Genomic DNA, 24345 nt, shown 5'->3' with positions numbered 1-24345 from the left:
CTAGGTTCAATCTGTCTATGCTATGCACACTATGGTGGTAGAAATGAAAGTAAAACTTCTAAAACTAGTTTAACTTGTTTCAGTTGCAACGAGAGAGGAGATATTGAACAACATGAAAATCTTCACTGTTCTCCTTTGTTTAATTCCATATGCAGGTAAATTAGAACATATATTGTGTTATTAATATTATTATTTTCTGTTTACCCTTTATGCTATCTTTCATCCCTGTTGTGGCGGTTCACAACCTCCCTATTAGTGTTGAGCGATTACTGTTTGTTTTTTTAGGTCGGTTTGTTGATTATTTAAAAAAATGTATCATGGTTTTCGATTTAAAAAAAACATAAAATGCATTATAAAATAGAGCATTTAAATTAAAATAATGAACATTCAATTGCCAAAACATTGGGTAGGCATCAATAGCAAAATAGGAAATGACTATGAAATAATACCGTATTTATTTTGTGTATATTACTCAGTTTTTCTTTGGTGACCCTATTATTTGTCATTCCTTAAAGTAATCAACTCTGCTCAGACAGTAACAGTCACCCAGCCAGGCCATCTATCATGTCCTCCCCATACCGTAGTTATCCTATTTAGCTAGTCTGCCTAATTATGCTGCAGAGTTGTCTAAAGAAATCATTTGACTAGTTCTTCAAAGTAGATAAATCATACTTTCACGAACTGTCTCTGTCCTTCTCATCGTTGTGTTGTGTACATTCCTCTTTCAGACAGTCTGTGTGTATCGCTAACCTTACGTCCAAAGATCATTATATAGTAACATGATTATAATAATAATGACGAGACGCTCATGTCTCCGCCCTAACAATGGGAGGCGTTGTCCCAAAGAAGGGAAGGCATGCGACAAGCTAGGTAGAAACCTATTGGGTTTATTTTGGACAGATTTTGCCGAGAGTGAAACCTCTCGCTTCGCCTCTCTCCTCTCTGATCCGTTTGAGCAGGAATAAACTGCCGCAATGAATTATGTTTTTTTTATGGTTAATTACTACGTTTCTGCGCTGAACAAAAAATCTAAATGGATTTCAAGTAATTAATCCAACGTCGGTAAATTAGTAAATTAGGCCTACCTGTTTACTAACCATACAAAAAACAACCGAAATGAAATGTCGTTTAATCGCTCAGCACCATTCTATATTCTTCCCAGGTGTGCTAGGATTCCTACAGGTGCAATGGCTGCGCTGTCGACTGACAGATGAGTATGTATGGACAAATGCTGAGGGACACATTGAAAGTAATAACAGCTACAGAGATGCCGTGTTGCAGTTTGACAACTCGGGGAACAGCGCTTTGTTGTCTGACTCAATCACATTCCTTGTTGCGGGTGAGTCAGATCCGTGGAGCCTAAACTCAAATACTATGTTTATTTTGTCATTACTTTACCCACCTATTACGCTGTGTGTTTTGCATTAGGGTTTATCCAGAGCGATTGGTATGGTTTATACACTCTTAGCACCTTTTTTCTGTGTCTTTCCCTATAGGATAACCCTTTGAAGAACCCTTTTTGGTTCCAGTTAGAACCCTTTCCCCAAAGGGTTCTACACAGAAGCCAAAAGAGTTGTATCTGGAACCAAAAAGGGTTCTCCTAGTCCTATGGCAGTGTTCACAAATCTTTTATGAGGAGTCAAGATCACTGCTCTGATTTTTATTTTTTTATTTTAAACAAAATAACATTAACCTATAAACTGTTCTGTAGGCATTATGTTTGGGCTGTAGGACTAATATACGTGATCACAGCATATTAGCTCTATGCCTGGCCTGCCACTATTGTTATTCTTAGACCATATTATATTTCAAAACTCAAGCTTTGATAACACAATAGATCAGTCGTTGTAGCACTTGCGTAGCATAAATGTAAATAATTAGCTTTTTATTTTACTGGACTGATTGGGGGGGGGGTCAAATCTAGACGTCAGTGATCTTCAAGGTCGGAAAGTCGGAGCTCATGAAAGATGCCCGAGGTTCCAACTTGAATTCCGAGTTAGATGACCTTTCAAAACTATTTTTTCCCAGTAGGATCACTTTTTTTCCCCGACTTCCCAGTTGTCTTGAACACACTGAAATCTGACATTTCTGAGTTTCCAGTTTTTATGAACACGCCATTAGTTTAAGGAGAGGCCTCCGGTGAGACTGAACAGAGCGGCGGGACACCGTCTTCCAACCAATGGCAACTGGAGTAGCACCACATCTGCCTCATGCACAAATTTCTGTCCTTCCTTTGACAAGAGAATGTGAAATATTCCTCGATATTAAAATAAACACGTGAGCTGCTAATAATAGTAAAAACGCAGGGCTATGGATACACTTGGCTACTCATACATTGTAGCATGAGTGGAAGTACAGAGAATAGTTTGTTATGTAATAGTGTTGATTAAAAACAGTGACAGTGCTGAATTAAACATTTAAAACCATGACCACAGAGACACTGTCAAAGAATTGGCCAGCGCAGTAGGCACACTCGATTTAGACACACATACCCGGTGTGACATTAAAGGGTTCAAAATGGGAACATGTTGCTTACCCGGTGTGCAGGTCGTCTGAATCAATTGCACCTAATGCCAACAGCGGGGGGAAAAGGAGCGAAAGCCTTTATCGTTGGCTTTATCGGCCAAATAACCCTTTTGGATCCCTTTTTCAAAGAGTGTAGGGCTCTGGGATTATCCACACATTTTCTACCACAACAACTCTGAGTAAGAGAAACAACTTTGATACAAAGTCATTGTTTTTCTGCTACTTGTGTTTGTTGGAATTCTAACCCAGATGTATCTTCCCCAGCATCTAAGGTGGATATGAGGAAGTTTGTGGAGGGTCCGGTGGATCGACTGCAGTGTGACATCCACAGGTACAGCAAAGGAATGAGCCGTGTGCGCTGGCCAAGCCTGGGAGGAACGGGGCACGACATCTGGTTCACCTGCACACTGCGGCACACCGCAGGCCTCTTCAACATCACCACCTTCCTCAGAGTCACCCCGGCCACGACCATGTCGGCCCACCAGCCAGACTTCTTCAGCTGGCTCACCATCGGAGTTAAAGAAAAAATAAGCGCCTCAGGTATGGTGCAGACCAATGGATTTCTTTTGTATTGTGGACATACACTGCTCAAAAAAATAAAGGGAACACTAAAATAACACATCCTAGATCTGAATGAATTAAATATTCTTGTTAAATACTTTTTTCTTTACATAGTTGAATGTGCTGACAACAAAATCACATAAAATTATCAATGGAAATCAAATGTATCAACCCATGGAGGTCTGGATCTGGAATCACACTCAAAATGAAAGTGGAAAACCACACTACAGGCTGATCCAACTTTGATGTAATGTCCTTAAAACAAGTCAAAATGAGGCTCAGAAGTGTGTGTGGCCTCCACGTGCCTGTATGACCTCCCTACAACACCTGGGCATGCTCCTGATGAGGTGGCGGATGGTGTCCTGAGGGATCTCCTCCCAGACCTGGACTAAAGTATCCGCCAACTCCTGGACAGTCTGTGGTGCAACGTGGCATCGGTGGATGGAGCGAGACATGATGTTCCAGATGTGCTCAATTGGATTCAGGTCTGAGGAACGGACCGGCCTGTCCATAGCATCAATGCCTTCCTCTTGCAGGAACTGCTGACACACTCCAGCCACACGAGGTCTAGCATTGTCTTGCATTAGGAGGAATCCAGGGCCAACCGCACCAGCATATGGTCTCACAAGGGGTCTGAGGATCTCATCTCGGTACCTAATGGCAGTCAGGCTACCTCTTGCAAGCACATGGAGGGCTGTGCAGCCCCCCAAAGAAATGCCACCCCACACTATGATTGACCCACCGCCAAACCGGTCATGCTGGAGGATGTTGCAAGCAGCAGAACGTTCTCCACGGCGTCTCCAGACTCTGTCACGTCTGTCACATTTGTGGCCTGCTGGAGGTCATTTTGCAGGGCTCTGGCAGTGCTCCTCCTTGCACAAAGGCGGAGGTAGCGGTCCTGCTGCTGGGTTGTTGCCCTCCTACGGCCTCCTCCACGTCTCCTGATGTACTGGCCTGTCTCCTGGTCATGCCACCATGCTCTGGACACTAGACACCTGTTGTCTATTCCATTTGCACAACAGCATGTGAAATTTATTGTCAATCAGTGTTGCTTCCTAAGTGGACAGTTTGATTTCACAGAAGTGTGATTGACTTGGAGTTACATTGTGTTGTTTAAGTGTTCCCTTTATTTATTGAGCAGTGTAAATACAAATACAGCATACACTTTAACATATACTCTTATGATTTTATACAGGTATGTATGGCAGTGGTCCAACATAAGATCTGTCTGTGTACCTCTCCTCTATTGCCCTTACCTTCCTCACACTCTCCCTGTGGCCTGTCGTTATGTAGCTGTGATGGTGCTTATGACCCGCTCTCCATCCGTGCGGGTGGGCCTGCAGAAAGAGACGACCCTGCACTGTCAGTTTGCCGTGGACCACAAGGTCCCTCAGCTTACAGTCGAGTGGCATTTTCAGCGGCGCGGAGGGCGCCGGACCAAGCTGTTCAGCTACTCCAGCCGCTCAGGTCAGACAGAGGGCAGCGGGGTGGCAGTGAAGGGCATTGCCGGGGGGGATGCCTCCCTGACTGTGCCCATCACCAAGGTGAGCAGTGAGGGGACGTACGTGTGTTCCGTCCGCGTACCCCCACTCAACGGGAGTGTGGACATCGCTCTGCACATCATAGGTGAGACCTCTGGGGGTATGAGGGAGGCAGCTCACTGTGTTGGGGTCAATTTAGTTTTCAATTCAGTCAAATCAGGAAGTGAATTGAAATCATTGAAAATGTCTTAATGACATGAGGAAGTGCAACTTTAAATAATCACGCGCGTGCATGGCAGACACTAGATGCCCGTCTTTTGTGTTCTCTTCTCCTCCCTCAGAGCCTCCTGATGTTTCCTTGATCACAAAGGAGGAGCAGATCCCCAGCATAGTGTGTGAGGCTAATGGCTTTTACCCCCTGGATGTGGAGATTGACCTTTTCAAGGAGACGAGCAGTGGTCAACGGCCTGAGAAGCTGGGGAACATCTTGCACTCTAGTCACCTCCAACATCATGACAATACTCACTCTGTGGCAGCCTTCGTCCGGCTGCGGCCCTCCCCTCAGGACTCGGGGTGCGCAATATATTCCTGTAGAGTGTCACACGTCTCCCTGCAAGGTCTGTACATCTACAAGAGCATTATCGGCCCAGGTGAGATCAATCAATCAATCCAATGTATAAAGTCCTATACATCAGCACCAGTCACAAAGTGATGCAAAATAAGTAAAAGCAAAAGATGGTCAGAAAACAGCCTAGTTAGAAGACACCTACAGATGACTTAAACAGAGCAGGTTTTTACAGGACATTTCTGTTCAAATGTTAGGAGTAGATCCTCTGTGTGAATGTAATACTATATTATATTTAACCTGTGATGAATCTTATCAGGCTGTTGGACTTGGATTCATCTGACTTTGCCTGGACTGGTATGCCTGATTTTTGTAATAATTTTCATAGGTGAGTTTCTACTCTGTGGACATAATCATTGAGTCACTGCTAGAATGACTGATAGTTCACTCAAATTATAAAATATCCTTTTGGTTTCTTTAACCTGTAAACTTGTTCAATGAATTAGTGTTGATTAACTGTGAGGACAAATTATTTTCTTTCACAGCAGTAACAAGACGGCGTTATTTTTAACAAGACAGTACAAAGACGATAAAAGAAAGACGAAACAAAGTCTCCACCTCCTTGTCCCCCTTTTGCTGCTCAGTGGGTCAAATGTTTCTGGTAAGCTTCCTGAGAGGCATGACGGTTGAGTGATCCTATGGTACCTTCAGGCATTTGGAAATTGCTCCCAAGGATGAACCAGACATGTGGAGGTCTACAAAAAAAATGGAGGTCTTTTTCTGAGGCTGATTTCTTTTGACTTTATCATAATGTCAAGCAAATAGTGTCGTGGTAATTTCCTGTATTACTAAGTGAAAGGAGAGTTTACAAACCACACACAAGTCAGAGTTATACTTTAAACTTAATCTTTTAATAATATGAGCTTCACCATAGCCCTTTGACTCTCAGGTCAATTCAGTGCCTATAAATGAATTCTGAGATTGTCAACATAATGGCAACTGAGATCTTTTATACCAAAGATCCACCCCTCTCAACTCACAATGATGAACCACAGGTCTTAGGAAAACTGCACAACGGAAGACTTTTACTTGAGAGAGGAGTATCCCATAGCCAGTGTCATGACGTTGGCCTCTTTGGGTATAGCAAGCCCATCCCCCTCTCCCTGCCTCCCCCTTGCCTCCTTCATCTAGGCTGCTGTGGTCAGAGGTCGTAAATTATTGAGAAGACCTCATGGGCACACAGTTATAGAGAGTAGTTTTTCATGGAGACAAAGGAAATCCTTCCACCTCACAGAACTTGAGGTACGAACAAATTTCATGTTCCGGAGAAAGTGTAAAAGATCGGTGAAGAATCCAGCTACGAACTGGTCCGTTTGTCACAACTTGGGAAGCTCATGGGAGACGGTGTGGCCACATTAACATAACACTGTTTATATAATAGCCCCAGATATAAGGTTTACATCGAATTGTTGTATAAGATGAATGAGTGAGTATGATACTGTTTACACAATTTTACAATGTGATTTTGGACTGTTTAAAGAAGGAAAACTCAAAAAGGGAATTGGATTTGAACTAAATCAGAGGACCGCTCCTGAGCCTAGTTAGGGTCAGACATCCTGGGACAGCCCTTTTCTGCCATTCTGAATAATACCCAACTTTGAGAAATTATCCCCAGACCGAGCTTACCTCAATTATGAGATGGCTAAAGGTTGCAGACCATTGCTGAATCTTTTAACCATACCACGTGGTTAAACTCTTAGACTATCGATACCGACAGAATGAGAACAAGTCTTTGATATTAATTACTAGTCTGCAGCTAGGAATTCGGTATCATTGAACGCGAAGAACGACAACCGCCGAAACATCCATCTATAACGAATGTCACTTTGAACTATCCCCTCTAACCAAGACAGAGGGAGAGAGACGGACAATTCTACAAAATAAAGACTTTTCACCAGCGATCAAGACGACACACTGAGCATAAATATATTGATTCATTGCAATTGTTCCCGAAAGAGTGAGTGTTCATGTGTAAAGGATTAGCATTTTAATTGTTATAATTATTAACTCTGTAGTGACTTCTTAGTCGACCCCCACTTCTCCTTTGTCTAACAAGCCGCCATGCCGGTTCAGCCCACTAGAGCACATTTTCCTATAATTTCATGTAACCACATTTACCATGTTTGTTTGTTTATGCATTTCTGTGAATTACTTAGTAATAAATAAATTAAGACAATTGATGTATGGATGACTCATAGTGAAGACTGGGTTTGTGCAGATAACCAACAATTTACGACGTTTGGAATGAGACTAATGTGAGTTAAAATAAATAAATCATTAATCAGAAGACTATTGATCAGATATGAAAATATCTGAAAGGTTATATTGGGAAATTATAACTTTGTAATCTGAATACTTTCCTTGGTGCCCGACTTCCTAGTTAATTACAGTTACATGATTATTCAGTTTAATAGCGTAATACTAATTACAGGAATCTTTGATAAAAACTAAGTCTTCAATTTAATGATAATAAAGACACGACACCAGACAGCATTAGCTATAAATTATTGTTCAGTTTGCTCTCTAAGACAAGGTTCTACTTCTCGTTCTTGGTACTTCATATTACCAAAACATTACCTCATCCAATGACATATATCAATTGTCAATTCTAGATACTCCCATCTCAAATACAACCCACCCCTGGACAAGCTCCCTGAGAGGAGTGAGCCACTAGGTCATATACTATGAAAGACAAGTTTTGACATCAGAGGGGACATACAATGGTTCCAGACACTGCCATACTCCGCCCCCCAATGGGAAAAGTAGGGAGTGACTGGTGTACAGACATTGTGGAGCCCTTCACATGGTTTAACAGATACCTTCACATATGAAGACAACCCTGACCTCTCCCCTCTCTGGGCCCCAAGTGACTTTTACCACATAAGCATATTTATGAAAGTAGATAAAACATCTTATTTGTCAATGTTACCTAACTAATACTGATTCTGCTACGACAAGAGGCACTGAGTTTGAAGGTCGGCCTTGAAATACATACACAGTCATCCAATTAACTCAAATGATGTCAATTAGCCTATCAGAAGCTTCTAAAGCCATGGTATTATTTCCTGGAATTTTCCAAGCTGTCCTAATCAACTTGCAAAATATAGTTTGTTAACAAGAAATTTGTGTGAGTGGTTGAAAAATGAGTTTTAATGACAGTGTATGTAAACTTCCGACTTCAACTGTTTAACTTTGATGTTAAATGGCATTATGCTTATCCTTGTTATTCCGATCACAACTATTTTATTAACATTATTATTCTCTTGGCCAAATATTATATTCACAAATGTAAATGGGGTGGAAAAATTCCTTATTTTTGTCTTTTTTTTCATTTAACTATTTTTCTATTGTGTTTGTTTGTTTATTCCATGTGTAACTCTGTTACGACACTGTTTGTGTCGCACTGCCTTGCTTTATCTTGGCCAGGTCGCAGTTGTAAATGAGAACTTATTCTCAACTAGCCTACCTTGTTAAGTAAAGGTGATTTTTTTTTAAACAATTTTATAAACCCTCAAACTTGTGAAACTTAAAAAGTAGGATAACTGATTCAAAGTCATGTTTATTAATGTCTCATTGCCTTGTCACATGAATGATGTCCTGAATTATTCTTTCTTCGGGGGGGGGGGGTTGCCTGGTGTTCTATTATTTCATTTTTTTCCATTGTATTCACAGGATTGTCCCTGTATTGATGTGTAATATTATTATTTTTGCAATAAACTAAATTTAAAAAATAAAATAAGGCATAATGTACTTTAATATTCATGTCATACCAGTGCAGTGGTATATTTGTATATAACCAACTACTGCACCGATGTTAGCATAGAGTTAATTAGCACCCATTTGCACGTGAGCTAGCTAATTTCTTACAGTAAGTGAATATTATTTGGACAAATTTGACTATTTGAGCAGGAAGGCTAGGTTAACATGGACAGTTATGTAATCGATTTGATCGTTGATTTTCTGTGTTTCTTCAATGCCTTGTGTTTGGCTGGCTCTACATGTGTATCGTTGATGCCGACTGCCATTTCCTAAGTTACACATAGCGAGTCTACACAGCATACACACAGTATACAGTGAGTGAAAAAAGTATTTGATCCCCTGCTGATCTTGTACGTTTGCCCACTGACAAAGAAATGATCAGTCTATAATTTTAATGGTAGGTTTATTTGAACAGTGAGAGACAGAATAACAACAAAAAAATCCAGAAAAACACATGTCAAAAATGTTATAAATTGATTTGCATTTTAATGAGGGAAATAAGTATTTGACCCCTCTGTAAAACATGATTTAGTACTTGGTGGCAAAACTCGTTGGCAATCACAGAGGTCAGACGTTTCTTGTAGTTGGCCACCAGATTTGCACACATCTCAGGAGGGATTTTGTCCCACTCCTCTTTGCACGTCTTCTCCAAGTCATTAAGGTTTCGAGGCTGACGTTTGGCAACTTGAACCTTCAGCTCCCTCCACAGATTTTCTATGGGATTAAGGTCTGGAGACTGGCTCGGCCACTCCAGGACTTTAATGTGCTTCTTATTGAGCTTCTCCTTTGTTGCCTTGGCTGTGTGTTTTGGGTCATTGTCATGCTGGAATACCCATTCACGACCCATTTTCAATGCTCTGGCTGAGGGAAGGAGGTTCTCACCCAAGATTTGACGGTACATGGCCCCGTCCATCATCCCTTTGATGCGGTGAAGTTGTCCCGTCCCCTTAGCAGAAAAACACCCCCAAAGCATAATGTTTCCACCTCCATGTTTGACGGTGGGGATGGTGTTCTTGGGGTCATAGGCAGCATTCCTCCTCCAAACACGGCGAGTTGAGTTGATGCCAAAGAGCTGAATTAAAAGGCTTTCAAAATAAAATGCTTGGTATATGCTTACAAGGCTACTACGAGTCAATAGATAAATAATACACACGATTCAGGCTACATTATTGCATGGCAAATGTTTCTGATCAGTGATAGATGAGAAAACTAATAAATGAGCTATACCACCTCCACTTGTATGGCCAGAGTTCAATTAACCAAATATACAGACAGAGATTCATTGAAACCAAATCACATTGGTTATCAAGACAAATCACAGGCTTTTTGTTGGGAGGACAGGCTAATACGTGAGTGAAAAGCAAATTCACTTGTATAAAATGTACTGATCAGATGATCATTAGCACTCAGCTCAATTTAGCTAACATTTTCCCAACCTTATTGTTACTAAATATCCAAACGGAGATTCAGTGGAAACAAAGATCTGACATTGATTGATTTATGTCCCCCACGGTTGTCTCAAAGTAAACGCCTGCTTTTTAAGATTACATTTGTCTCTGTCTCTTCCCAAGATGCTGCTCATGATTGGGATTTGAAACTTTGTGGACATGCAGCTCTTTGATTGGTGCAAGAGGGAGAGCGCGGTTAAGGACTGCCTGCTGATGAACTAGGTACAGTTCAGTCTTGTTAGTTATAATAGTACTACTATTAGTAAATTATTTAAAGAATACTTCAACATCAAATTAATAGGACATTGACTTCATCACTGCCCGACAGACAGACGCATAATCTGACAACTCCTCCATAAAGTTGGCTAATCATAGGCAAGAGTATGCACCCATAGCCGCCAATCAAGTTACACTGGCCAGTTGACAACTTTATCTTGCCCCAATGGCTTGACAGGACAACACAAAAGATAAGACAAGTAAACTAATGATTGACATCACTGTAATACATGGTAATGCATTTGGTGAGGTGTGTGTATATAAAGATTTACTGTCCGCTTCTTGCAATTCATTTATGAAAAACAAATATGTAATGTCTATAAATGGTTGATAATTGATAAGCAGTAATGGGCAGTCACTACAATCACAGGACTTTTATTGTTTTATTCTGTATTGATACAGTATTCCACCCACATAATGCATTTATTGTACAAATCTACTCTCGGTGTCTATGTCCTCATTTTCTTTCTTCGTTCATTTTTTGTCTTGTCTTCTTGCTTTGTGGATGTTTTTCACATGTGTCAGCAGAGAAGCCTTCTTAGTGAATCTTTTACCACAGACTGAGCAGCCATGTTGTTTCTCTCCTGTATGAGTCAATTTATGAACGTTTAGGTTCCCCTTGGCACTGAAGCTTTTCCCACAGTCAACACAGCTAAATGGTTTCTCTCCTGTGTGACTCCGAACATGATCTGTTAGGTTATCCTTACGACGGAAGCTTTTCCCACAGTCACCACAGATGAATGGCTTCTCTTCTGTGTGAGTCAGTGTGTGCCTACTTAGGTCCCCCTTCTGACTGAAGCTTTTCCCACAGTCACCACAGCTAAAATATTTCTCTCCTGTGTGAGTCAGTGTATGCTTGGTTAGGTTCTCCTTGAGACTGAAGCTTTTCCCACAGTCACGACAGCTAAATGGTTTCTCTCCTGTGTGAGTCCGTATATGCTTATTTAGGTCTCCCTTCTGACTGAAGCTTTTCCCACAGTCACCACAGTGGAATGATTTCTCTCCTGTGTGAATCCTCATGTGCCTGGACAGATCTTTTTTGTATTTGAAGGTCTTGCCACAAACAGGACAGGTGCAGGTTTTCCCACCGTGACAGAGTCTGACATGGGCCTTCAGTTTACAGATGGAGTTATAACATTTATTACAGAAGTGGCATTCACTGAGTCTTTTCTTGGCTAGAGTCACATGCCTCTGCAGGTCAGCTTTCAGAGCAAACGCTTCACCACAGTCACGGCAGCAGTGAATTTTTCTAGACGTGGTGCTGAGCTTCAAACAGTGTTCCCCCACTGATGGGTTTGGATTCAATGGTGAGCTGGGAACCAATAGTGGGCTGCTGTTCAGTCCGACTCGGTCGCTGCTGATGGCGGAGTTGTGGCTGGAGGCATTGTTTTGATTATCTGGAGTGTCACAGGAAGTGTCTAGACCCTTTAGGTAAGTCACAGTGCCAAAAGGTCTGAGATTCACTGGTTTAGAGTCACTCTCTCTTTTCTCCACAGTCTGGGTTTGGGGAGGAGTCAAGAACCAATGTGGGTCCTCCTGATCACATTCACTTTTCACACAGGGAGGAGTGAATATGGAGTCTTCGGCATCAAAGAGCCATTGAAGCTGCTCTTCCTCTTGACTGGTCCTGAGTTCCTCCTGTTCCTCTTTAATCTGTGTGGGCTCTGGTTCTTCCTGCCCCAGACAGAGGCTCCACTCCTGCTTACAGTGCTGCTGCTCAGAGGGAATCTCCTCTTCGGAGACAGCAAGAGAGGACTGGAGGGAGTCTGGAGGGAAGGAGAGGAGGAGCAGACATTATCTATAAACCACAGGATTAAATCGAACACTAGAAGTATACACAGTACCAGTCAAAAGTTTGGACACACCTACTCATTGAAGGGTTTGTAGAATAATAGAAGACAACAAAACTATGAAATAACACATATGGAATCATGTAGTAACCAAAGAAGTGTTAAACAAATACATTTTAGATTCTTCAAAGTAGCCACCCTTTGCCTTGATGACAGCTTTGCACACTCTTGGCATTCTCTCAATCAGCTTCACCTGAAATGCTTTTCCAACAGTCTTGAAGGAGTTCCGACATATTCTGGTCATCTGATGCAACACTCCATCACTCTCCTTGTTCAAATAGCTCTTGCACAGCCTGGAGGTGTGTTGGGTCATTGTCCTGTTGAAAAACAAATGATAGTCCCACTTTGTGTAAACCAGATGGGATGGCATATCGCTGCAGAATGCTGTGGTAGCCATGCTGGTTAAGTGTGCCTTGAATTCTAAATAAATCATAGACATTGTCACCAGCAAAGCAATCCATACCATCACACCTCCTCCTCCATGCTTCACAGTGGGAACCACAAATGCATAGACCATCTGTTCATCCACTCTGCGTCTCACAAAGACACGGCGGTGGAACCAAAAATCTCAAATTTGGACAAATCAGACCAAAAGACAGATTTACACCGGTCTAATGTCCTTTGCTCGTGCTTCTTGGCCCAAGCATGTATCTTCTTCTTATTGGTGTCCTTTAGTAGTGGTTTCTTTGCAGCAATTCAACCATGAAGGCCTGATTCAGTCTCCTCTGAACAGTTGATGTTGAGATGTGTCTGTTACTTGAACTTTGTGAAGCATTTATTTGGGCTGCAATTTCTGAGGCAGGTCACTTTAATGAACTTATCGTCTGCAGCAGAGGTGAGTCTGGGTCTTCCTTTCCTGTGGTGGTCCTCATGAGAGCCAGATTCATCATAGTGCTTGATGGATTTTGTGACTGCACTTGAAGAAACTCAAAGTTCTTGAAATGTTCCAGATTGACTGACCTTCACTTTAAAACAATGTTTTAAATGTATCCTTTATTTAACTAGGCAAGTCAATTAAGAACAAATTCTTATTTACAATGACGGCCTACACCGGCCAAACCCGGGCCAATTGTGTGACGCCCTATGGAACTCCGAATCAGGATGTCTGTAGTGACACCTCTAGCACTCGGACCTCTGCGCCACTCGGGGGCCCTCATGTCTTAAAGTAATGATGGACTGTCATTTCTCTTTGCTTATTTGAGCTGTTCTTGCCATAATATGGACTTGGTCTTTTACCAAATAGGGCTATCTTCTGTATTCCACCCCTACCTTGTCACAACACAACTGATTGGCTCAAACGCAGATTAAGGAAAGAAATTGCACAAATGAACTTTTAACAAGGCACACCTGTTAATTGAAATACTTTCAAGGTGATTACCGCATGAAGCTGGTTGAGAGAATGCCAAGAGTGTACCAAGCTGTCAAGGCAAAGGGTGGCTATTTGAAGAATCTCAAATATAAAATAGATTTTGATTTGCTTAACACTTTAGTTTCTACTTGATTCCATGTTTTATTTTATAGTTTTGATGTCTTCACTATTATTCTACAATGTAGAAAATAGTAAAAATAAAGAAAATCCTGGAATGAGAAGGTGTGTCCATACTTTTGACTGGTACTGTATATTCCTATGATATACAGACACTAGTGAAAGTCTACACACCCATTGCACAATTTTCAAATGTTGATGCCTCGAAATTAAATCCAAAAAGGGATTAGTTTCAATTTTTGTTTTTACTACCGATATACACAACCTACTCCACATTTTCAAAATGAAAGAAGATTATAGAACATTTTACAAATTAATAAAACATTAAGATGTGTATGTCTTCACATTGAAGAGTTAATACTTGGTGGAAGCACATTTGGCAGCCATTACAGCTGTGAATAATTTTGAATCCGATTCTACCAACTTTGCACAACTCTTAGGGCAACATATATCTATTGTTTCTGTCAAAAAGTGCTCAAGCTCTGTCTATTTTGTTTGGGAATCATTGATGGACAGATTTTCAAGCAGATTTAAGTCAGGACTGTGACGGGACCATTCAGGAACGCTCAACACCTCTTGGAAAGCCATTCGGTTGTCTTTGGCATTCAAATTTGTGTAATTGTCCCACTGAAGAATTTAAATCTCTATTCTAGGTTAGGTTTTCGGGAAGACTACGGAGGGTCTTTCTCTAACTTTTTAACTGTGCTTTGCTCCTTTCATATTTATTTGGATTCTGACAAACTACCCAGTCTGTGCCGATGACTTGCATTCCCATAACAAGCATACCCCACCACAATACTTGAAAATAGAGTGTTTCACTCTGTGATTTGACCAAATCTGTACTTATTAATTTGGGCCAAAAAGTAAATTTCTTTATGTTTTTTTGTGTTTTTTTTTTACAGTATTACTTAACGGCCTTGTTGCAAAAATAATGGATTATTTGGAGTGGATTTTAACACAGGCTTTCTTACATTAATTTTGTCATACAGGCCAGTAATGTGGAGTGAATGCAATGTTGTTGATCCTCTGTATTTTCAACTGTTGCGGTGGCAGCATCATGTTATGGGTATGCGTGTCACTGGCAGGGACTGGGGACTTTGTCAGGATCAAAATACATTTAAAATGAGGAAAGCCCTGGTTAAAAGTTAAAGGAAAACCCTCCAACAATTTTGACAATTGTCTATACTTTAATTTCCTTGGAATAGGTTGTGTAGATCAGTAGGGAAAAAATCTAATGTAATCCATTTTTTGATTTAATTTTAAGGCAGCAAAATGTGAAGACTTTCACTAGCGACTGTATATCATAGAGGGTGAAAACTGTGAATGGGGTGTGGAGACCATCACTAGGCACTGTATACAGCCTTTAGACACGTCTGAGTGAAGATATCTAGCTATTTGCTTTCATTCACACAAGCCACATAGGGCTTGGATTCTCACTCCTATTGCCTACTATGAAACACACCGAAGCCAATGTGTACGAAAGTCCTAACACTCTCTGACCATTAACAGTCCTCACTGTCAATACGGTTTTGGAAACCTTAGAAACTTTACTTTCATATCACCTAAAAATTATTTTAACAAATACAAAAGATGGTGTTTTCCATTGCACATATACCTGAACTATGATGCTTCCTTAGCTAATGGAAACAAGGGTTGGCAATTTTTTTAATAAAAAAAATAAATATATATATATACAGTTGAAGTCGGAAGTTTACATACACCTTAGCCAAATACATTTAAACTCAGTTGTTCACAATACCTGACATTTAATCCTAGTAAGAATTCCCTGTTTAGGTCAGTTAGGATCACCACTTTATTTTAAGTATGTGGAATGTCAGAATAATAGTAGAGAGAATGATTTATATCAGCTTTTATTTCTTTCATCACATTCCCAGTGGGTCATAAGTTTACATACACTCAATTAGTATTTGGTAGCATTGCCTTTAAATTGTTTAACTTGGGTCAAATGTTTCAGGTAGCCTTCCACAAGCTTCCCACAACAAGTTGGGTGAATTTTGGTCCATTCCTCCTGACAGACCTGGTGTAACAGAGTCAGGTTTGTAGGCCTCCTTGTTCGCACGCGCCTTTTCAGTTCTGCCCACAGATTTTCTATAGGATTGAGGTCAGGGCTTTTTGATGGCCACTCCAATACCTTGACTTTTTTGTCCTTAAGCCATTTTGCCACAACTTTGGAAGTATGCTTGGGGTCAATGTCCACTTGGAAGACCCATTTGCGACCAAGCTTTAACTTCCTGACTAATGTTTTGAGATGTTGCTTCAATATATCCACATAATTTTCCTACCTCATGATGCCATCTATTTTGTGAAGTGCACCAGTCCTTCCTGCAGCAAAGCACCCCCACAACATGATGCTGCCATCCCCATGCTTCACGGTTGGGATGGTGTTCTTCGGCTTGCGAGTCTCCCCCTTTTTCTTCCAAACATAACAATGGTCATTATGACCAAACAGTTATATTTTTGTTTCATCAGACCAGAGGACATTTCTCCAAAAAGTACGATCTTTGTCCCCATGTGCAGTTGCTAACCGTAGTCTGGCTTTTTTATGGCGGTTTTGGAGCAGTGGCTTCTTCCTTGCTGAGCGGCCTTTCAAGTTATGTCGATATAGGGCTCATTTTACTGTGGATATAGATACTTTTGTACCTATTTCCTCCAGCATCTTCACAAGGTCCTTTGCTGTTGTTCTGGGATTGATTTGCACTTTTTGCACCAAACTACATTCAGCTTTAGGAGACAGAATGTATCTCCTTTCTGAGCGGTATGACAGCTGCGCGGTCCCATGGTGTTTATACTTGCGTACTATTGTTTGTACAGATGAATGTGGTACCTTCAGACGTTTGGAAATTGCTCCCAAGGATGAACCAAACTTGTGGAGGTCTGGTTCATTTCTTTAGATTTTCCCATGATGTCAAGCAAAGAGGCACCGAGTTTGAAGGTAGGCCTTGAAATACATCCACAGGTACACCTCCAATTGACACAAATTATGTCAATTAGCCTATCAGAAGCTTCTAAAGCCATGACATCATTTTTCTGGAATTTTCCAAGCTGTTTAAAGGCACAGTCAACTTAGTGTATGTAAACTTCTGACCCACTGGACTTGTGATACAGTGAATTATAAGTGAAATAATCTGTCTGTAAACAATTGTTGGAAAAATTACTTGTGTCATGCACAAAGTAGATGTCCTAACCGACTTGCCAAAACTATAGTTTGTTAACAAGAAATTTGCGGAGTGGTTGAAAAATTAGTTTTAATGACTCCAACCTAAGTGTATGTAAACTTCCGACTTCAACTGTATATCACCTCAAAGCTGTGTTCCACAAGAAACAGCCAATCTGTGGTAAAGTTATGTCGGATTATTATTAAATTGAGTGTTCAAGGTTTCCAAAACCATATCGCAATCGATTATCAATTTTTTCTAGATAAAGCGTTTCACACTTGATCAAATCATCATCCTCAGCTAATCAAAAGGCAGGGTTGTTTCTGGATAAAAAGGGGGCTTAGGTGGTGGGCGTGGCAATGAGCCCGGTTGGCCTGACTACATTTTAGAGGGCCTTTTTAAGAGAAATGTAGAGAAATGTGTGCATTTCTAAGCAAATTTTCTGCAATTCCACATACTCTTTGCAGTTTTAAAGCTTGTTCCCTAGCATTTTCCATCCTGATTTTTTAATTATATTTGAAATAAGACACTGTTTGGATTTAATAGAACATAAAAAAGACACTTAGGAGGCACGCCCAAGGTTTGCAATGGCAGAAAAATCCCTGAGGGACCTTGAATAACTCCAATGTAGCATTGGAATCAGAAGGGCAACAAAAGGACTTTCGGGAAGTAAGTACAAATGTAATTGTATTCAACATTCGTCAATGGAAAAATGTGTGATGCTGCTGTCCAAGCGAGGGAAAGCATTGGCACTTCAGTGCTACTTTTATCCATTCACGGCAAAAGTAAAAACTACTAACTTTTTTTGAAATTGTAATCACTGAAAGCCTAAACAGTTTATTAATTGACTAGAAAGAACTGTAGCTAGACATTGGTAGATCTACATACAAACCTATTCTACATAATTTTATCTCTGGGGTGAGCCGCAGCAGCCTCCGTAGGCTATCATTCTCCTCCTGGTACTCAGCTACCGTTTTCTCAACTGCGCCAAAAATCTCCACAGCAGCAGACGCCGTTAAACGCTCATTTAAAAACACACTAAATAACTTTAGTTTAGACATTTTCAGTATACTAAGTGTTGGGTATTCAGCTAGTATGGCTTCTTGATATGGGTCCTCCTGATCACATTCACTTTTCACACAGGAAGGCGTGAATATGGAGTCGTTGGTATCATAGAGCCGAAGCTGCTCTTCCTCCTGACTGGTCCTGAGCTCCTCTTTAATCTGTGTGGGCTCTGGGTCCTCCTGCCCCAGACTGGGGCTCCACTCCTGATCACAGTGCTGCTGCTCAGGGGAAATCGCCTCTTCAGAGATGGTGAGAGAGGGCTGCAAGGAGTCTGGAGGGTAGGAGAGGAGGAGCAGAGGTTATCTATATAAAGTGATTGCATTCCTTTTGGAACCGGGCTGCATCCCAGCCGTGAACCAGGTGCCCCGCTCTGGCCTAAGGTGAAGTTGCCTCAAAAGAAAAGTGACTTAGGAGCATGTGGAGAAATGCACAATTCAGAGTCCAAAGCCACGATTGTACTCCATTGTGACATATCTGTCCCGCTCTGTCACCACTGTGTCCCAACCAACACGACTCCGCTTATGCGGCCCCTGTTCATTTTATTAATGTGGTGACGGTTGGAAATTGTGTGAGGTGCGCTGAGATATTCTAGAACACTGCTGTACACGAACATCCTTTGGACTCTGATAGGTGCTTAATGAGTAGGATTATGTGTTTTCACATGCTAAAGTTTTATTTTGATAAAAACGCTTTACCTGCCTTCCCAATGAAAACTAGTTTGACATTTATTTTATAGAAAGGTGTTTCTAAACAATTCATTATGCTGCATTGTTGACAATATGAGCGGGCAGCACAGATTAGACTACTGTTTGATTTGAGCAGGGTGCGCCTCCCTCACCAGCTTCGCCTAGTCACGAAGGGCCATAGCTTAATCTAATCCCATCATTAACAAGACACTGCAGTGCCTTCCAATGAATCATTAAAGAAGTATCAGATTACATTATTGCATATCGACCATTGCAAATCTGAAGCTATGATCTAATATTGCAGAGTACCTGAGGAGTTGAGAGCAGACTAGAGTTTTTTTAAATTAACCTCTGACTCGCTATGCATCGACACTTCAAAAATGTATCTTAAACCCTTACCGTGTACCTATGTTTGTCCTCTGTTGCGCTCCTTCCTTTGTTTGCTGAAATCCATACGTTTTAATAAAACGTTAATTAGATACAACCACGATTGTTTCCTAAAATACAACCCCCGACAGTTGCTCTAAGATGCCAACTCAGTGCGAATGCACATGTGCCAATACAATCTCAACAAGGAAACAGTCGGGTCTATTTGATTATCTTTTTATTAAAATGTATGGATTTCAGAAATCAAACAAAAGCATGCAACAGAGTACAAACATTGCTACATGGTAAGGGTTTAAGCAGTAGCGGATTTAGGTGTAGGCGACATGGGCAGCCGCCCGGGACGGCACCGGGCTCCAGCACACAAAAAATTGTAATGGTGACATTTGCACGTCACGTCAATGATATCATGTCACCGTGTGGGACTGTGGGTCAATTAACCTTCTCTTAGTGGGCGACCTGATTCTAGTTTGTGAGCTGGGCAGTCTACTGTATGGGAAGGTCTCCCACTCAGAAGTATGAGATTGGGAAGGGGGCCATGGTAGGTTGAGCTCAGGTCTTCCCACTGGAAGCCAGAGGTAGGGGGTACGGGGGAATCTATCAAATAGCGCAACTCTAACTTTGTACAGTACTAATGCAATTAGTACAATCAGTCACACGCATTTTTTTCTGGTTTGTGCGAAATCGTTAAGAATAATATAAAACCAGTCTCAGAATTTGTCTTACTCTTCCAGTGACCATACCTGAAACTGGGAGGAGCGTTTCAAAGCTCAACAAATCCTACCTGAGGTCCACCATGTCACAGGAACAACTTAGTGGCCCTGCTGTCATCAGTATTAACCATGCAATTGCTGGGCAGATTTCTTATGATGATGTAATTGATTACACTGCATCAAGGAAGGCAAGAAAGGTCCGGGTTTAGATGGCAGTTGTGCAATTTAGTTTGTGTGTTTCTTGTTTGAAGTGCAATAGTGTAATAATCAGGTTCTCTTCTTTATAAGTGTGTTATTCTATTTGTGCATTTGTGTGATAGGATTTGTGCAATTTAGTTTTCTTTGTGTGTTTTTGTTAGTAATATGGTAATAATTCGATTCTCTTTTATATTTGTATTTATATACTACAATGTGTTTCTATCTGTCTTTGTTACTTCTTTTTGATATTTCTGAGTCTTGTTTTTGTATACATTTTTTATATTTATATAGTTAAATGTTATGGGGGGAGGTGAGGTACTCAGCTAGATCTAATTCAGCCTTTAGTCATAACTGAGTGCAGATATATGTAACGTTATGCTATTTCAATCAGATTTTCGTGACATTTTTTTTCTCTCCATTCACGGTAAAAGTAACAGTAGATAACTGTTTTAAAAAATGTATGGAATAATGGTCACCGTTAGCCTAAACAGTGTATTAATTTATTAGAACTATAACTAGCTAGTAGACCTACATACGAACCTATACATAGTTTTATCTCCGGCGTGATCAGCAGAATTCTTCTTAAACGATCATTCTCTTCCTTGTACTCCACTACGGTTTTCTCAACTGCCCCGAAAATCTCAAGAGCGGCCGCCGATAAACGATCATCTAAAAACACACTAAACGACTGTAGTTTAGACATGTTTTAGTTGACTGCGAGTTTGAAATTCAGCCAGTATGCCTTCGTCAAAGAGAGTTGAAACGTAACTATGGCTTTTACTTCCGCATTTTCTTCTTCTCTTCGTATCAGCGTGTGGCGAGCCTATTAACACAACACAGCGCTTCATGTGGATGGAGTTTTACTGCACGGGACAGGCAAGTTAAAACTAAACCAGATAATGCAATCACAATATTAGAAGAAATCTCTCTTTCTGTTTTTTTTAGCATATTGTACTTGTCAACTACTTGCACGCACGTTACCACTCCACTATGTCTCCCTATCAGTACAGATACCGACACATCTTGACCACAAAAGTCCATTTGATGTCACAAAGCTGTCCAGTACTTAAGAAATATCTCGTCCTGTTGTCCTGGTTTCCAGAAGAGGATGTCTTCCTTAATTGACCCTCCATAAACGTAACAGACATATACCTGGAGCTGTGCCAGGCCGGGTAAGCGGGCAGTAGCTCTTCGGCTGCATCAGATTCACAACTGTTAAGTGTCCGTGCTAGCTGGGCTAACAACAACATGTATACTTACCGGTGCTAGCATTGGATGTGCTCGTGGAAGCAGAACAACTTGTGTCATCGACAGGTGCAGGTGTAGTACTGCTGGTATGTGTCTCTATGGACGCGGGCCTTACTTAAAAAAACAAACATTTATCGATTTTCGAGCAAACGGAATGAGCAGCAGCTACGTTTGGCTACATATGGACTGTTAGTGGAATTCCCGCGAGTAATGGTTAATGTGATTGGATGTTAATTATTTGATAGGGCTACCTGTATTTGACATTGTCTTGTTATTTCGCTGAACACCAACTTAGATGGTTTAATTTTATTTTTGGCGGTGAAACGAGGCTACTCGGGCGAGAGAAAAACCTCACCCAAATGTATAGCCCCGTTGGAAAATATAAATGAACTGTTTGAAAATGCGAAGATTTAATTTTTATATTTTTTTTAAATGTGAATCACATATTTATTTGACGTAGCCCCGACAGCATTGCATGTACGTAGCCCGGTTCGGGAATACCTGTTCTATAGAATACAGACCATTTCCAAGGCATATTTGGAGTTTTGTGGAAATACACCATCCTGACATATTTAGAGTCCAGATGTGTATTTTAGACATACTGCATATACAATTTCACACATGGACATTTCCTATGGCCTCGTCCAATATCCTGAGATACAGTATGTGACATCCTATTTTCTCTCTTCATGTTGACAAATACTAACTGTATACTGTACATAGCATATCTGTTTTTTCAGCACATTCAAGATAGGAAGCTATATTGATTCCAGATATTTCTTGACTGAGGTCCATATCCGGATCTTGATAATCTAAAAAAAAATGGATGATTTTTGCGTTTTCAGCACATACTCTAACTGCAGTAACACTGCAAAATTGTGCTGATTTTGACGCAGTGTTTGCAGCATACTGCAGTTATACTGCACTCTAACTGTAATCTTTTTTCGTAAGGGAGGAGGGGAAAAGTCCTCAACTTCAAAACTTCTCTCCATAGCAAAACTAGCTTAGCTTACCTCGCTGTCACTACTCACTACTGCCCTTGTTTGACGTGATTGAATGGCAACTACACGACCAATAAACATCCACATCAAACCACACCCAAGACAACTCTCTTTTGGCTTCAGTCATGCCTGCTCAAAAGACAAAAATGTCCACCCCCCCCTTTAAAGTCAAACTCACTACACCATATGTGTTCTGTTCTGTATATAAAATAAAGAAATAAGAAAAATAGAACAAGTTCTGGAAAACTATTTCAAATTTATTGAACAACTTTCCAAATGTATATTTGCTTGCAAAAACACATTCATTCGCAGTAGCAACATATTTTACACCATAAAGTATTCTGTGCTGTGTTTGTTTTCTTTAACTGACACTGGTTATCTACATTCCCTGTGGCCAGTAGAGGCCAATTATATTCCTTTGCTACTTCACAAAACAAATCATCTGAATCTTTTCTTTTTCCCTCATGTTCTACGTCCATAAGGTCAGGTGAAAGGAGATCTCCATATTTAAAAGACACAAATGTTATTTTTTTCTTCTTTCTTTCAACCATTATTTTTAGACTTTGTGCATACCCTCAACATTCTCTAGTCCTTCTGTCCAATTGTTAGCACACACACTTCCCTTCACAATGGCACCTCCAAAAGATTTTGACACCTTTTCTTTATCCAACAAAACCTATAAAGTGTACTGGGTTACGCCGACAGAAACAAACACCTTTCTGGTAAGAAGAGGGGCGGGGGCGTATGCCTTATGGCTAACGAGACGTGGTGTGATCACAGAAACATACAGGAACTCAAATCCTTCTGTTCACCTGATTGAGAATTCCTCACAATCAAATGTAGACCGCATTATCTACCAAGAGAATTCTCTTCGATTATAATCACAGCCGTATATATTCCCCCCCAAGCAGACACATTGATGGCTCTGAACAAACTTTATTTGACTCTTTGCAAACTGGAATCCATACATCCTGAGGCTGCATTCATTGTAGCTGGGGATTTTAACAAGGCTAATCTGAAAACAAGACTCCCTAAAATGTATCAGCATATCGATTGCGCCACCAGGGCTGGCAAAACCTTGGATCACTGTTATTCTAACTTCCGCGACGCATATAAGGCCCTGCCCCGCCCCCCTTTTGAAAAAGCTGACCATGACTCCATTTTGCTGATCCCTGCCTACAGACAGAAACTAAAACAAGAAGCTCCCACGCTGAGGTCTGTCCAACGCTGGTCCGACCAAGCTGATACCACACTCCAAGACTGCTTCCATCACGTGGACTGGGACATGTTTCGTATTGCATCAGGCAACAACATTGACGAATACGCTGATTTGGTGTGCGAGTTCATTAGAACGTGCGTTGAAGATGTCGTTCCCATAGCAACGATTAAAACATTCCCTAACCAGAAACCGTGGATTGATGGCAGCATTCGCGTGAAACTGAAAGCGCGAACCACTGCTATTAATCAGAGCAAGGTGACTGGTAATATGACCGAATACAAACAGTGCAGCTATTCCCTCTGTAAGGCTATCAAACAAGCTAAGCGTCAGTATAGAGACAAAGTAGAATCTCAATTCAACGGCTCAGACACAAGAGGTATGTGGCAGGGTCTACAGTCAATCACGGACTACAAGAAGAAATCCAGCTCAGTCACGGACCAGGATGTCTTGCTCCCAGGCAGACTAAATAACTTTTTTGCCCGCTTTGGGGACAATACAGTGCCACTGACATGGCCTGCAACGGAAACATGCGGTCTCTCCTTCACTGCAGCCGAGGTGAGTAAAACATTTAAACGTGTTAACCCTCGCAAGGCTGCAGGCCCAGACGGCATCCCCAGCCGCTCCCTCAGAGCATGCGCAGACC

The 24345-nt window shown here is 41.1% G+C and overlaps 2 protein-coding genes across 2 annotated transcripts; one reads left to right on the top strand and one right to left on the bottom strand.

The window, feature by feature from the left end:
- Positions 1-9: 9 nt before the first annotated feature.
- LOC135516350 (tapasin-related protein-like) lies at positions 10-7377 on the top strand. Its single transcript, XM_064940602.1, has 7 exons — positions 10-155; positions 1163-1339; positions 2791-3066; positions 4381-4713; positions 4910-5218; positions 5453-5521; positions 5679-7377. Exons 1-7 carry the CDS (start codon positions 113-115, stop codon positions 5702-5704), a joined length of 1233 nt encoding a protein of 410 aa, XP_064796674.1. The 5' UTR covers positions 10-112; the 3' UTR covers positions 5705-7377.
- Positions 7378-10669: 3292 nt separating this feature from the next.
- LOC135516349 (zinc finger protein 92 homolog) lies at positions 10670-21027 on the bottom strand. Its single transcript, XM_064940601.1, has 3 exons — positions 20775-21027; positions 18081-18524; positions 10670-12442 (listed from the first exon to the last, which is right to left on the bottom strand). The coding sequence occupies exons 1-3, from the start codon at positions 20935-20937 to the stop codon at positions 11151-11153; spliced, it is 1899 nt and encodes a 632-aa protein (XP_064796673.1). The 5' UTR covers positions 20938-21027; the 3' UTR covers positions 10670-11150.
- Positions 21028-24345: the final 3318 nt, after the last annotated feature.

Source organism: Oncorhynchus masou, chromosome 27 (assembly GCF_036934945.1).
Source record: "Oncorhynchus masou masou isolate Uvic2021 chromosome 27, UVic_Omas_1.1, whole genome shotgun sequence".
NCBI lineage: Eukaryota > Metazoa > Chordata > Actinopteri > Salmoniformes > Salmonidae > Oncorhynchus > Oncorhynchus masou.
The sequence above is the reverse complement of the archived record's forward strand: the minus strand, read 5'-3'. Positions and strand labels throughout refer to the sequence as shown.